This window comes from Procambarus clarkii, chromosome 56, assembly GCF_040958095.1.
Source record: "Procambarus clarkii isolate CNS0578487 chromosome 56, FALCON_Pclarkii_2.0, whole genome shotgun sequence".
NCBI lineage: Eukaryota > Metazoa > Arthropoda > Malacostraca > Decapoda > Cambaridae > Procambarus > Procambarus clarkii.
Window position 1 is genome coordinate 17,553,382 of NC_091205.1, and position 12,811 is coordinate 17,566,192.

Here is a 12,811-nt window from a genome sequence, read left to right on the forward strand (position 1 = left end):
GAAGGGAAAATGAAACCAGAAATTCCTTGTTCGCTTTCATGTTAATCAACACATCAAAAGTATTACCAATGCAATACAATACTTTAACATAGAGGCAGAAGAGGAAGGTGAGGTGTGTAGGGTAAAACATGTGTTGGTAATACTGGTTTATGAACATGACAACAAGAGGACACTTGAGTCGGCCTGTACAGGTGAGTTCCCGCAAGTAATATCTCCTATTACTCTACTCCAACACTATTTCTCCAGGGATTATATACTGCAGCAATTTGGCTGTTGCATCCACTTATCCTCCGCCTCTGAGGATGCTATGTTGCACCTTATCGAAATACATTAGGCGCATTTAAAGTGTAAGTTTGTTGTTTTTCAGAACATTCCTCGACAAGAACATACAAATAGATAAGATTCGCACAAGGATGAATAATAGTCAACCCCTTTTTGTTGTGTTTAATGTTATATATTATTATGATATTGTTAGGTGGCGGCGTTTCCCTGGCGTGTGTGTGTGTGTGTGTGTGTGTGTGTGTGTGTGTGTGTGATGGAGTGAGCGGTGCCCAGCTGTGATGTGCATGTAACAGTTGATGAAGGTGTTAGTGCCAGTGACGGGACCTGAACACCGCTCGGGCTCCAACATGCTCATATACCCCTTTAGTGTGCAAAATATATTTTTGAAAACATCCATTGCATAATAAAATATAATAATATAGCAATAATATTAATGTTTGATTACTCCGTTGTGATTTTCGGTGTATTTATGGCAAAATATTACTCGTTGAGTAACCATTCGATGGCTGGTTTTTGTGATGTTTTTTCTCAGTTCTATTTAGCAAAGAAGTGTCAGGAGAAGCGGGCAGATGTGTCCGTAGAAGACCTTGGCGGAGCTTTGTATCAAGCGAAGGCGACCAGAGGAGCGTGTTTACCCCAGTTGACCTAATGTTTTGGAGGTGTCAGTCATCGACAGTACGAGCCAAGGGGGGCCAATGTAAACAAAGCAAGAGTGCCACGTGCTCGGAAAAAGGCGTCGGAGCATGGCGCTGTTGCCAAACTACAAACACATTCCTGCCAACTTGCGCAATATCTCCATCTGCTATGGCAGTTTTGCACCGCCTGGTGAGACGTGCAAATTTGTATTTAACTGAGTGTGAGCTTGGACAATGGGGGTTTGTTCCGCAGGAGAGCAGAGGAGCACATGATTCCTGACTTTTGATGGCGGCCTTTGAGCGCTCTCCTGACCCTACAGCTCATCTTAAGTCTCACTCTACTACATTTCCGTATAACACCATTCGCCAAACTTATTATAACCAGCTCCACAAACCTTGGGAAATGTTAAGCAATTATCAAAGTGATTAAACGAATTCAACTGCAGCAAGTGCAAAGTAATGAAGCTGGGTGCTGGGCCAACAACTGACATTCGTGAAGCGTGCTGGACTACGGTCCATGGCTGGCCATACTAACAAGACTGCTGGACTACGGTCCATGGCTGGCCATACTAACAAGAGCGCTGGACTACGGTCCATGGCTGGCCATACTAACAAGAGTGCTGGACTACGGTCCATGGCTGGCCATACTAACAAGAGCGCTGGACTACGGTCCATGGCTGGCCATACTAACAAGAGTGCTGGACTACGGTCCATGGCTGGCCATACTAACAAGAGTGCTGGACTACGGTCCATGGCTGGCCATACTAACAAGAGCGCTGGACTACGGTCCATGGCTGGCCATACTAACAAGAGTGCTGGACTACGGTCCATGGCTGGCCATACTAACAAGAGTGCTGGACTACGGTCCATGGCTGGCCATACTAACAAGAGCGCTGGACTACGGTCCATGGCTGGCCATACTAACAAGACTGCTGGACTACGGTCCATGGCTGGCCATACTAACAAACAAATCAGGACAAACTTCAGATGAGGGGAACAAAAATATTCCAGATCTGAGATGCATAAATTACCAGGAAACATTAAACAAATCAAACCTCACATCACTGGAAGAAAAAAAGACAGGGGAAACATGATCACCACGTACAAAATATGCAAGGCAACTAACATGGGTAGACAAGGTCACTATATGGCCCTCTTCTAACACACACAGTTGGACGCAGGTGGCATCTAAGTTCCTAAATGATCGTCGGAGATCTTAAGTGAGGACTAGGTAGTACGGGTTTATCTTGAAGTTACCTTGAGATGATTTCGGGGCTTAGTGTCCCCGCGGCCCGGTCCTCGACCAGCCTCCTTTGTGTTACACATCCCTAGAAAGCAGCCCGTAGCAGCTGTCTAGCTCCCTGGTACCTATTTACTGCTAGGTAACAGGGGCATCAGGGTGAAAGAAACTCTGCCTGTTTGTTTCCGCCTTCACCGGGGATCGAATCCGGAACCCCGGGACTACGAATCCGAAGCGCTGTCCACTCAGCTGTCAGGCCCCTCAGGGCCCCTCAGCAGACTTCATACGAGGCTTCACATCTGACTGACAGCTGTTGAGGAGAGTACAGGCTGGCCACCCTCTCCAACCCTGCTGTCCAACCATGCTACACACAACATGTGACAGGTGTGTCCAACCATGCTACACACAACATGTGACAGGTGTGTCCAACCATGCTACACACAACATGTGACAGGTGTGTCCAACTATGCTATACACAGCATGTGACAGGTGTGTCCAACTATGCTATACACAGCATGTGACAGGTGTGTCCAACTATGCTACACACATCATGTGACAGGTGTGTCCAACCATGCTACACACAGCATGTGACAGGAGTATCCAACCATGCTACACACAGCATGTGACAGGTGTATCCAACCATGCTACACACAGCATGTGACAGGTGTGTCCAACCATGCTACACACAACATGTGACAGGTGTGTCCAACTATGCTATACACAACATGTGACAGGTGTGTCCAACCATGCTACACACAACATGTGACAGGTGTGTCCAACTATGCTATACACAGCATGTGACAGGTGTATCCAACCATGCTACACACAGCATGTGACAGGTGTATCCAACCATGCTACACACAGCATGTGACAGGTGTGTCCAACTATGCTATACACAACATGTGACAGGTGTATCCAACCATGCTACACACAACATGTGACAGGTGTGTCCAACTATGCTATATACAGCATGTGACAGGTGTATCCAACCATGCTACACACAGCATGTGACAGGTGTGTCCAACCATGCTACACACAGCATGTGACAGGTGTGTCCAACCATGCTACACACAGCATGTGACAGGTGTGTAAAAGCAGGCAGGTTCAAGGGCTTGGGTGTGACCCTACGTGGCGCAGTGGGCTACATGCTGGGGCGCGGCTACGTGTCTACCATGCGAAAGCGCTTAGGCAGTGTGAGTGTGTAGCACTTGGAAGATAAATGAGGACAAGCAGCTGGTGTGAGGACGGGGTCGAGGATCGGTGCCCACCCGCTTGACCCACTAGGGCTCGAACCCTTGCCTTGTAGTAAGCCAGGCTCTGGCATCTTAGACAACAACAGGCAGAGTGATCAAGGCTGTGTACTAAGATGCCAAGTTACAGTGCATTAGTAAAATTTGCTTGATGGAATGCGAGTGTGGTTGCGTGCACCAGCACACACACACACGCCTCGCCAGCTGGGTCATTGCGTGCACCAGCACACACATGCCTCGCCAGCCGGGTCATTGCGTGCACCAGCACACCCACACACGCCTCGCCAGCTGGGTCATTGCGTGCACCAGCACACCCACACACGCCTCGCCAGCTGGGTCATTGCGTGCATTAGCGCGTACACACACACACGCGAGCGCGAGCGCTCTCCTTCTGTCTCTCCCTTCTCTCTCACTCACTCCCGTCTCTCTTCTCTCTCCCATCCCTCTCCCTCTCTCTCTCTCTTATCTCTCTTTCTCATAGGGGAAAAAACATGAGAGAGACAAACTGGGAGACAAACACAGTAGGACAAACATGATAGGATCAAACCCAGAGGAAGGAGAGAGACAAGATGCCTGGATTAGGGGATTAGGTGGATGTGTGTTGAGATGGATGGGTGTTGTGGTGGGTGACTTGTGATGGATGAGTGTTGTGGTGGGTGAGTGTTGTGGTGGGTGAGTGTTGTGGTGGATGACTTGTGGTGGGTAAGTGTTGTGGTGGATGAGTGTTGTCGTGGGTGACTGTTGTGGTGGATGACTTTTATGGTGGATGACTTTTGTGATAGATGACTGTTGTGGTGGATGAGTGTTGTGGTGGATGATTTGTGATGGATAAGAGTAGTGGTGGATGACTGTTGTGGTGGATGAGTATTGTGGTGGATGACTTGCGATGGATGAGAGTAGTGGTGGATGACTGTTGTGGTGGATGAGTATTGTGGTGGATGACAGTTTTGGGTGAACTGGACATAAAGAAGAAATAAGAGAAATGCGGAACTGTGAAGGTTGTGAGGCGCTGCGGGCCGGGCTCCTCACTAAAATAAATAAGTCTAAATAAAGGAATAACCTTGCTGTGAAGGAGTTAATTTTGTGCTATATGCAGGCTACTCGAGGCGTGTGGTGCTTGTGTGGTCACTGCCTGTGTCACCCCCTCTGTTGCTTGTGGTGCTTGTGTGGTCACTGCCTGTGTCACCCCCTCTGATGCTTGTGGTGCTTGTGTGGTCACTGTCTGTGTCACCCCCTCTGTTGCTTGTTGGTGCTTGTGTGGTCACTGCCTGTGTCACCCCCTCTGTTGCTTGTTGGTGCTTGTGTGGTCACTGCCTGTGCCGCCCCCTCTGTTGCTTGTTGGTGCTTGTGTGGTCACTGCCTGTGCCGCCCCCTCTGTTGCTTGTTGGTGCTTGTGTGGTCACTGCCTGTGCCGCCCCCTCTGTTGCTTGTTGGTGCTTGTGTGGTCACTGTCTGTGTCACCCCCTCTGTTGCTTGTGGTGCTTGTGTGGTCACTGCCTGTGCTGCCCCCTCTGTTGCTTGTGGTGCTTGTGTGGTCACTGCCTGTGCTGCCCCCTCTGTTGCTTGTGGTGCTTGTGTGGTCACTGTCTGTGCCGCCCCCTCTGTTGCTTGTGGTGCTTGTGTGGTCACTGCCTGTGCCGCCCCCTCTGTTGCTTGTGGTGCTTGTGTGGTCACTGCCTGTGCTGCCCCCTCTGTTGCTTGTGGTGCTTGTGTGGTCACTGTCTGTGCCGCCCCCTCTGTTGCTTGTGGTGCTTGTGTGGTCACTGCCTGTGCCGCCCCCTCTGTTGCTTGTGGTGCTTGTGTGGTCACTGCCTGTGCCGCCCCCTCTGTTGCTTGTGGTGCTTGTGTGGTCACTGCCTGTGCCACCCCCTCTGTTGCTTGTGGTGCTTGTGTGGTCACTGCCTGTGTCACCCCCTCTGTTGCTTGTGGTGCTTGTGTGGTCACTGCCTGTGCCGCCCCCTCTGTTGCTTGTGGTGCTTGTGTGGTCACTGTCTGTGTCACCCCCTCTGTTGCTTGTGGTGCTTGTGTGGTCACTGCCTGTGCCGCCCCCTCTGTTGCTTATGGTGCTTGTGTGGTCACTGCCTGTGCCACCCCCTCTGTTGCTTGTTGGTGCTTGTGTGGTCACTGCCTGTGCCGCCCCCTCTGTTGCTTGTGGTGCTTGTGTGGTCACTGTCTGTGCCGCCCCCTCTGTTGCTTGTGGTGCTTGTGTGGTCACTGCCTGTGTCACCCCCTCTGTTGCTTGTGGTGCTTGTGTGGTCACTGCCTGTGCCGCCCCCTCTGTTGCTTGTGGTGCTTGTGTGGTCACTGCCTGTGCCGCCCCCTCTGTTGCTTGTGGTGCTTGTGTGGTCACTGCCTGTGCCGCCCCCTCTGTTGCTTGTGGTGCTTGTGTGGTCACTGCCTGTGCCGCCCCCTCTGTTGCTTGTGGTGCTTGTGTGGTCACTGCCTGTGCCGCCCCCTCTGTTGCTTGTGGTGCTTGTGTGGTCACTGTCTGTGTCACCCCCTCTGTTGCTTGTGGTGCTTGTGTGGTCACTGCCTGTGTCACCCCCTCTGTTGCTTGTTGGTGCTTGTGTGGTCACTGCCTGTGCCGCCCCCTCTGTTGCTTGTGGTGCTTGTGTGGTCACTGCCTGTGCCGCCCCCTCTGTTGCTTGTGGTGCTTGTGTGGTCACTGTCTGTGTCACCCCCTCTGTTGCTTGTCGGTGCTTGTGTGGTCACTGCCTGTGCCGCCCCCTCTGTTGCTTGTGGTGCTTGTGTGGTCACTGCCTGCGTCGCTCCTCTGTTGCTTGTGGTGCTTGTGTTGGTGCTTGTGTAGTCACTGCCTACGTCGTCCCCTCTGTTGCTTGTGGTGCTTGTGTAGTCACTGCCTGCGTCGTCTCCTCTGTTGCTTGTGGTGCTTGAAGTACCTGGAATTTATCACCATTAAACATCATGTTATTTTCTGCTGCCCAATCGAAAACTTTGTTAATATCTGTTTGTAGTTTATCAATGTCTTCAGCAGAGGTAATTTTCATGCTGATTTTTGTATCATCTGCAAAGGATGACACGAAGCTGTGACTTGTTTTTTTGTCTATATCTGATATGAGCATAAGGAACAGCAGTGGTGCAAGGACTGTACCTTGAGGTACACAGCTTTTAACTGCGCTCGGACTCGATTTTACTTGATTGACTGTTACTCTTTGTGTTCTGTTCGACAGGAAATTGAGTATCCAGCGTCATACTTTACCAGTTATACCCATTGACCTCATTTTGTGTGCAATCACTCCATGGTCACATTTGTCGAATGCCTTTGCAAAATCTGTGTATACGACATCTGCATTATGTTTTTCCTCTAATGCCTCAGTGATTTTGTCACAGTGGTCAAGTAGCTGTGAGAGGCATAATATCAATATTATATTTAATCAACAAGCTCAGAGTCTGAATGCTTTGTGAGAAACAAGATTCATCTTACGTTAGGCAAGGAAGACGTGAGCAAAGGTATGAAACGCTCCAAGTATAAACGTTATGTTAACTAACTATCCTTTTCACAAGATTATTTGCAACTCAGTTTGACCTCTGGTTTCCACTAAGAACCCAGGGTCGTAACAAGAATGTAAATTATCAGTGCTTTGTACTCTCATAAACCCAATGTACCTTCTTGTATATAAATAAATAAATATATAGTCATGATGGCTTGGTGCTTTCCCCTGATAACTAACACTACCTTCTCCTGTTTGCCAAATAGACCACCATTTAGCTGGTCACCTCACGGTGTTCCTGGTGATGCCTGATCTTTACACATGGGAAGAGAGATTAATTGTAATTAGTTGTGCTAAGATTAATTTAGAACGTCCTGGAAAGTGGAATTCCTTAGGGATCACTTATGTGGCATTAACAGGCATTGAGAATTTGGAACAATTATATAACTCATAATTACTACAGCTTTATTATTTCAATAAGGTTCTTTAGTCACAAGGTCCAGGTTACGAAGACCAAATACAAACCCATACGATACTCTCACATTTTTGGGGGGGAGGGGAGGGGGCGATATAGAGGAAATTATTATTTTAAATTGTTTGTTATGGGCCCCGAACCCATGCTGTGGTGTGTGGCATTGTGGGCCCCCAACCCATGCTGTGGTGTGTGGCATTGTGGGCCCCCAACCCATGCTGTGGTGTGTGGCATTGTGGGCCCCCAACCCATGCTGTGGTGTGTGGCATTGTGGGCCCCCAACTCATGCTATGGTGTGTGGCATTATGGGCTCCCAACCCATGCTGTGGTGTGTGGCATTAAAGTTGCAATCACATAATAAGTTCGACCCATATCTTCGTTAAGCTGAACAATTCAATTTACACTTGTGTTGAGCTAGTTACAGTGTTGATGTATGTGGTGGAGGCCAGAGGGGCCATCAGTGTGCTGGGGCGGGAGGGTGCCTTGTGTAGTCACTGGTAGAGCTCAGCAAGTGCTGCCACTCCACTGTACACAACCTTCACATATTTCACTAACACTAATATATAATTATGGAGGAAATACTTGGATTTGTTCACATGCTATACCATGGAACTGGTTATGAAAGGTGCGCGGCAAGTTTTTCTGGTACAATTTTGCTACATTGTGTGAGCGCCTGAATGTTTACATGTGGTGAAGACAGAGACGATGACCATTATGTGTATTGATGTACAGAGCTGCTCGATGGAGGTGACGGCAGAGAGCGTGGCGGTGATGGCGGCCACGCTGGCCAACGGGGGCATCTGCCCCACCACTGGGGAGGAGGTCCTCAAGCCCTACGCTGTACGCGACGTCCTCTCCCTCATGCACTCCTGCGGCATGTACGACTACTCCGGCCAGTTTGCCTTCAAGGTGAGCTACCACTTGTACAATATACCTCTAGCATTGTGGGTGGGTATCCCAGTGTGGGACACACGTGACATTACACACCAAACCTTCACACCTAGTAACTCGCAAATGTTTTCCGCACGTGCTTATATTTATATAAATATGTCTCTGGGGCGTTTAGCAGTTATGCAAATATACGAACTGCATCTTATAAGTGTGGATCTTTATCTTGTATATATAAGTACATTTCTTGTCCTGAGGTCAATATTCACAGTCTCTGGCTGTATAATGGTCTGGCGGTCAAGTGTGTTTAAACCTATGTTGTGTTGACAGGTGGGGCTGCCGGCCAAATCGGGTGTGTGTGGAGCCATCATGCTGGTCATCCCCAACGTCATGGGGATCTGCACGTGGTCGCCACCGCTTGACCTTCTTGGCAACTCCGTCAGAGGACTCAAGTTTTGTGAGGTAAGCTTCGGGGGATTGGTCTCTGGTCACACATCTTGATTCATGTCCCACCGTATAGCTTCAAGAAGGAACCTGTTCTCAGGTTCAGGTTATCTGGCTGCTGCATGTGTGGGCTGGGTCTTGAGTCAGGTTTATTCCTGCTGCAGGTGTGGGCTGGGTCTAGACAGGTTTATTCTTCTGCAGGTGTGGGCTGGGTCTTGAGACAGATTTATTCCTGCTGCAGGTGTGGGCTGGGTCTTGAGACAGGTTTATTCCTGTTGCAGGTGTGGGCTGGGTCTTGAGACAGATTTATTCCTGCTGCAGGTGTGGGCTGGGTCTTGAGACAGATTTATTCCTGCTGCAGGTGTGGGCTAGGTATTGAGACAGGTTTATTCAGGTATAAACCCACACAAAGTGATAAAGTATCTCAAGCTGACCTCACCCCGTTCAGGACATGTTCATATATTTACACACACACACCAGCCCCTCCATGGTGTTGCCTTGTCGTGGTGAGGGGGCTCACTTACACCTCGGTGGGACCGGTAAGGGTTGCCTTTGCCCCCTCTCATGCCCCTCTTTGGGCGTTGAACATGCGAAAGGGCACCAATGTAGGAGCCTTGTGAGTCAACAAACCACCCGCTGGAAAGGCTGCCCTAAGTGGATGGTACCTGAGAGTTAGACAGCTGCTACTGGCTGCATCCTGGGGGTGTGTAACAAAAAAAAAGGAGGCCTGGTCGAGAACCGGGCCGCGGGGACGCTAAGCCCCGAAATTGCTCTCAAGATAACCTCAAGATGGCTGGGTGTCCAGGCTGGGGCGAAAGGCAGAATGGGGTCTTTGAACCAGTATGGGAGAATGGATGAGGCAATAGGACTCCCCTGTTAAAAAGGAGGAGCACTGCTGGGGACGACGCACCCCTTCCTGCACTGGCCCGCACTAAGCGGATACCTGGCTGCACTAGTAGTGCAGCCAGGTATCCCTTGGCTCCAGTCTCTAGACTTTTAGAATTGATGCTGTATGGAAACTGAACTGACCTCTCTTACAAAGGCTCGTGGGGTGGGCGCGCTCTGTAGCCCCCCTCTACATTGGACCCCAGACCAAGCTGCTTCAGTGACCCTCCCAACTACCCCTCTCTGCTCCCCTCCCACCTCTGTGGCAGGGTTGAGCCCCAAGCCCCCAGTATTGACAACCTCACCTGACATGGCTCCATCTCTCATTGTGACCACTGCACCTTTTACTCCCCCTCCCATCTTACTGGAGGTGCTCAATGCCGTCAATGCAAGGATATTAGATACCATCAACTTAGATAGAAGGAAGTGAGATCCCCAGATGTTAGATCACTGGATGTTAGATCCCATAATGTTAGATCCAAGGATGTTAGATCCCATAATGTTAGATCCAAGGATGTTAGATCCAAGGATGTTAGATCCCATAATGTTAGATCCAAGGATGTTAGATCCCATAATGTTAGATCCAAGGATGTTAGATCCCATAATGTTAGATCCCATCATGTTAGATCCAAGTATGTTAGATCCCCAGTTGTTAGATCCCTGGATGTTATATCCTTGGATGTTAGATCCCTGGATGTTAGATCCCATTATGTTAGACCTCAAGATGTTAAATACCATGATAAATAACATCCCAGTAGTTACATCCCAGTATGTTACATCCCATGATGTTAGATCCTGGATGCAACATCCTAGGGTGTTAGATTCCATGATGCTAGATTGCAGGATGTTGGTGGAATGAGTAGTATCAAGTGCAGATTTTCAGTGTTGAATCTACAGTATTTACATATTAGGTTTGTTTATCTCGAGTTATTATAGGATCAGTGTTGAGGAGTATCTATCTGCGTGTTATTTATTGCCTGCATTAATCCATTAATATTTTGGCAGCAACATATTTGGTATTTTGTGCAATTCAAAACCAAGTATTAGCAAGAAAAATATTGGTACCTGTATTGATATCTCGATCTTATGAAACATTTATGCTAAATGTATGTGTTGTTGATACAGGAGCTGGTGCAAGTATTTAACTTTCACCGGTATGACAACCTTCGCCATGCTGCCAACAAGAAGGATCCACGTAAACAAAAGTTTGAGTCCCGTGGCCAGAAAGTTGTGTCCCTTCTTTTCTCTGCATGCTCTGGTGATGTCACTGCAATGAGGAGGTTAGTGCTATCATATCTAAAAAATTCAAAGCAGGGTAGGCCCCACTATCTTGGAAACATAGACAAGCTAAATTGAATTTCTCATTACAGTACTGTACTTGTAATAGATACTGTACTTATCTAAATACTATGCTTTTTAGTAACTTTGCAAGATTATATCAATTATTTTCCAAAATCTGTACAAACACAACCCATTGTATCTTCTTATATACAGTACTAGTACCAGGTATATATAAATATTTCAAGGCGTCACTTGAACTTACATTAATAACCAAATGACAAGTCAAAGTACTCAAGCATTCATGACAATTACTGTCCCTATACAGGTATTGCTATTAAATGTGGTTGAAACAGTGGCAATGTTCAGACCATTGAGTTTTCCTCACAAGCAGTGCACCCACTCTAATGTTCACATATTACAAACATTAATACAAATTTTAAATTGCAGTACATCATCTGCACTATAGTACATGCAGTACTGTGTATTTGAATATTGAGGTGCATACATATACTGTATATTACTTCATCTTCACATAAATACCGTACATATTTTCATCCATTTATTTTATATTCAACAAGGATAATGCTAAAGCCAACAGTTTAGACAACAATTGGCCCACAGGTATGCTCTAGCAGGACTTAACATGGCCGAGAGTGATTATGATGGAAGGACCGCTCTTCACCTTGCGGCTGCCGAGGGTCATATGGACACTGTAATCTTCCTTCTAGAGAAGTGTCGTGTGCCACCTGCCCCAAAAGATAGGTTAGTATCTGAGAGAGATGGCAGTAATAACAGGTCTGTTCAGTGCACAAAATAGAAAACTGTATAACAGTTATCACGAGTAAATATTTTTCTCATATTGTTGCTGTTGCAGTAAGCACATGTAGTACTTTCAGATTGATACAAGGACAAATAAATGCTTTTACATCATCTTCCCAGAATTCATCATGGGTTTTTCCAGGAGCAACAAAATCTTTTGTTTTGCCATTTTTGGTTATGCATAAATTTCTAAGTATTTACACTGTTCATGAGACAGAAAATGCACTCACATAATATCAGCAGACTGCATTCATAAGTACTGTACTGTATGTATACAGTGGAACCTTGGTGTATGATTGCACCTGAATACAAATTTTCTGGTGTACAACGAAAATTTTGTAGGATAATATGTCCTGGTATATGATGTTCACTCCAGAGTACAAACCACTCGTTCATACTTGTCTGAGTCGATAAGATCAGTTTATGCTTGTATTCCGTCTAGTGACACTGGACCCTCCCTGCTACCTCCATCCAACCACTGGACCCTCCCTGCTACCTCCATCCAACCACTGGACCCTCCCTGCTACCTCCATCCAACCACTGGACCCTCCCTGCTACCTCCATCCCGCCACTGGACCCTCCCTGCTACCTCCATCCCCCACACTGCTCCCCCCCTCCCCTCCCCAGCTGTACCCTCCCAGCCACATCTAGATCTTATTAATACAGAACGCTGCTTTGCTACCAACTGGTGGATCAGAGGCAGACTGCCTGATATTAAACTCTTGTTGTTTACTGACTGTGAAAGCCGGAGTGACTGTAAATGCCTAACCGGTTGCTACATCAACTGTGAATGCTTGAAATGCATGACTGACTTGTGACTAAGTGACTGGTTCTGACTGGCTGCCACATAACAGAGGCAGTGAAATATTTGAAAGGAAAATTTGGAACCAGTGATGATATGATTAATGCACTTTAGGCAAGCGGGGATCAGTCTCGCCTCTCTCCTCCTCACCCTCTCCCATACGCCAACAAGATTCTTCAGTAAAGGTGAAGTGCAGTTAAATGTTCACTTAGTGTATTTATGGTTTATATTTGTACCTGATTGTTTTGTGTATGAAAAATGAGTAGTATTCTGTATAAAATGTATTTTTAAGTTAATAATTTTGGGCGTTTGGAATGGATTAATTAAATTTACATTATTTCTTATGGGAAAATTAATTTTG

General features: G+C 47.5%; 1 protein-coding gene across 5 annotated transcripts in view; it reads left to right on the top strand.

Annotated features, from left to right (window-relative positions):
• The window catches only part of LOC123770658 (glutaminase kidney isoform, mitochondrial), a 157,986-nt gene that overhangs the window by 126,899 nt on the left and 18,276 nt on the right, over positions 1 to 12,811 (top strand). For all 5 annotated transcript variants that reach the window (XM_045762708.2, XM_045762709.2, XM_069305782.1 and 2 more), the window contains 4 exons: positions 8,064 to 8,240; positions 8,550 to 8,681; positions 10,674 to 10,828; positions 11,451 to 11,591. In XM_045762708.2, coding sequence (XP_045618664.1) covers positions 8,064 to 8,240; positions 8,550 to 8,681; positions 10,674 to 10,828; positions 11,451 to 11,591 — 605 coding nt within the window. The remainder of the gene's footprint in view (positions 1 to 8,063; positions 8,241 to 8,549; positions 8,682 to 10,673; positions 10,829 to 11,450; positions 11,592 to 12,811) is intronic.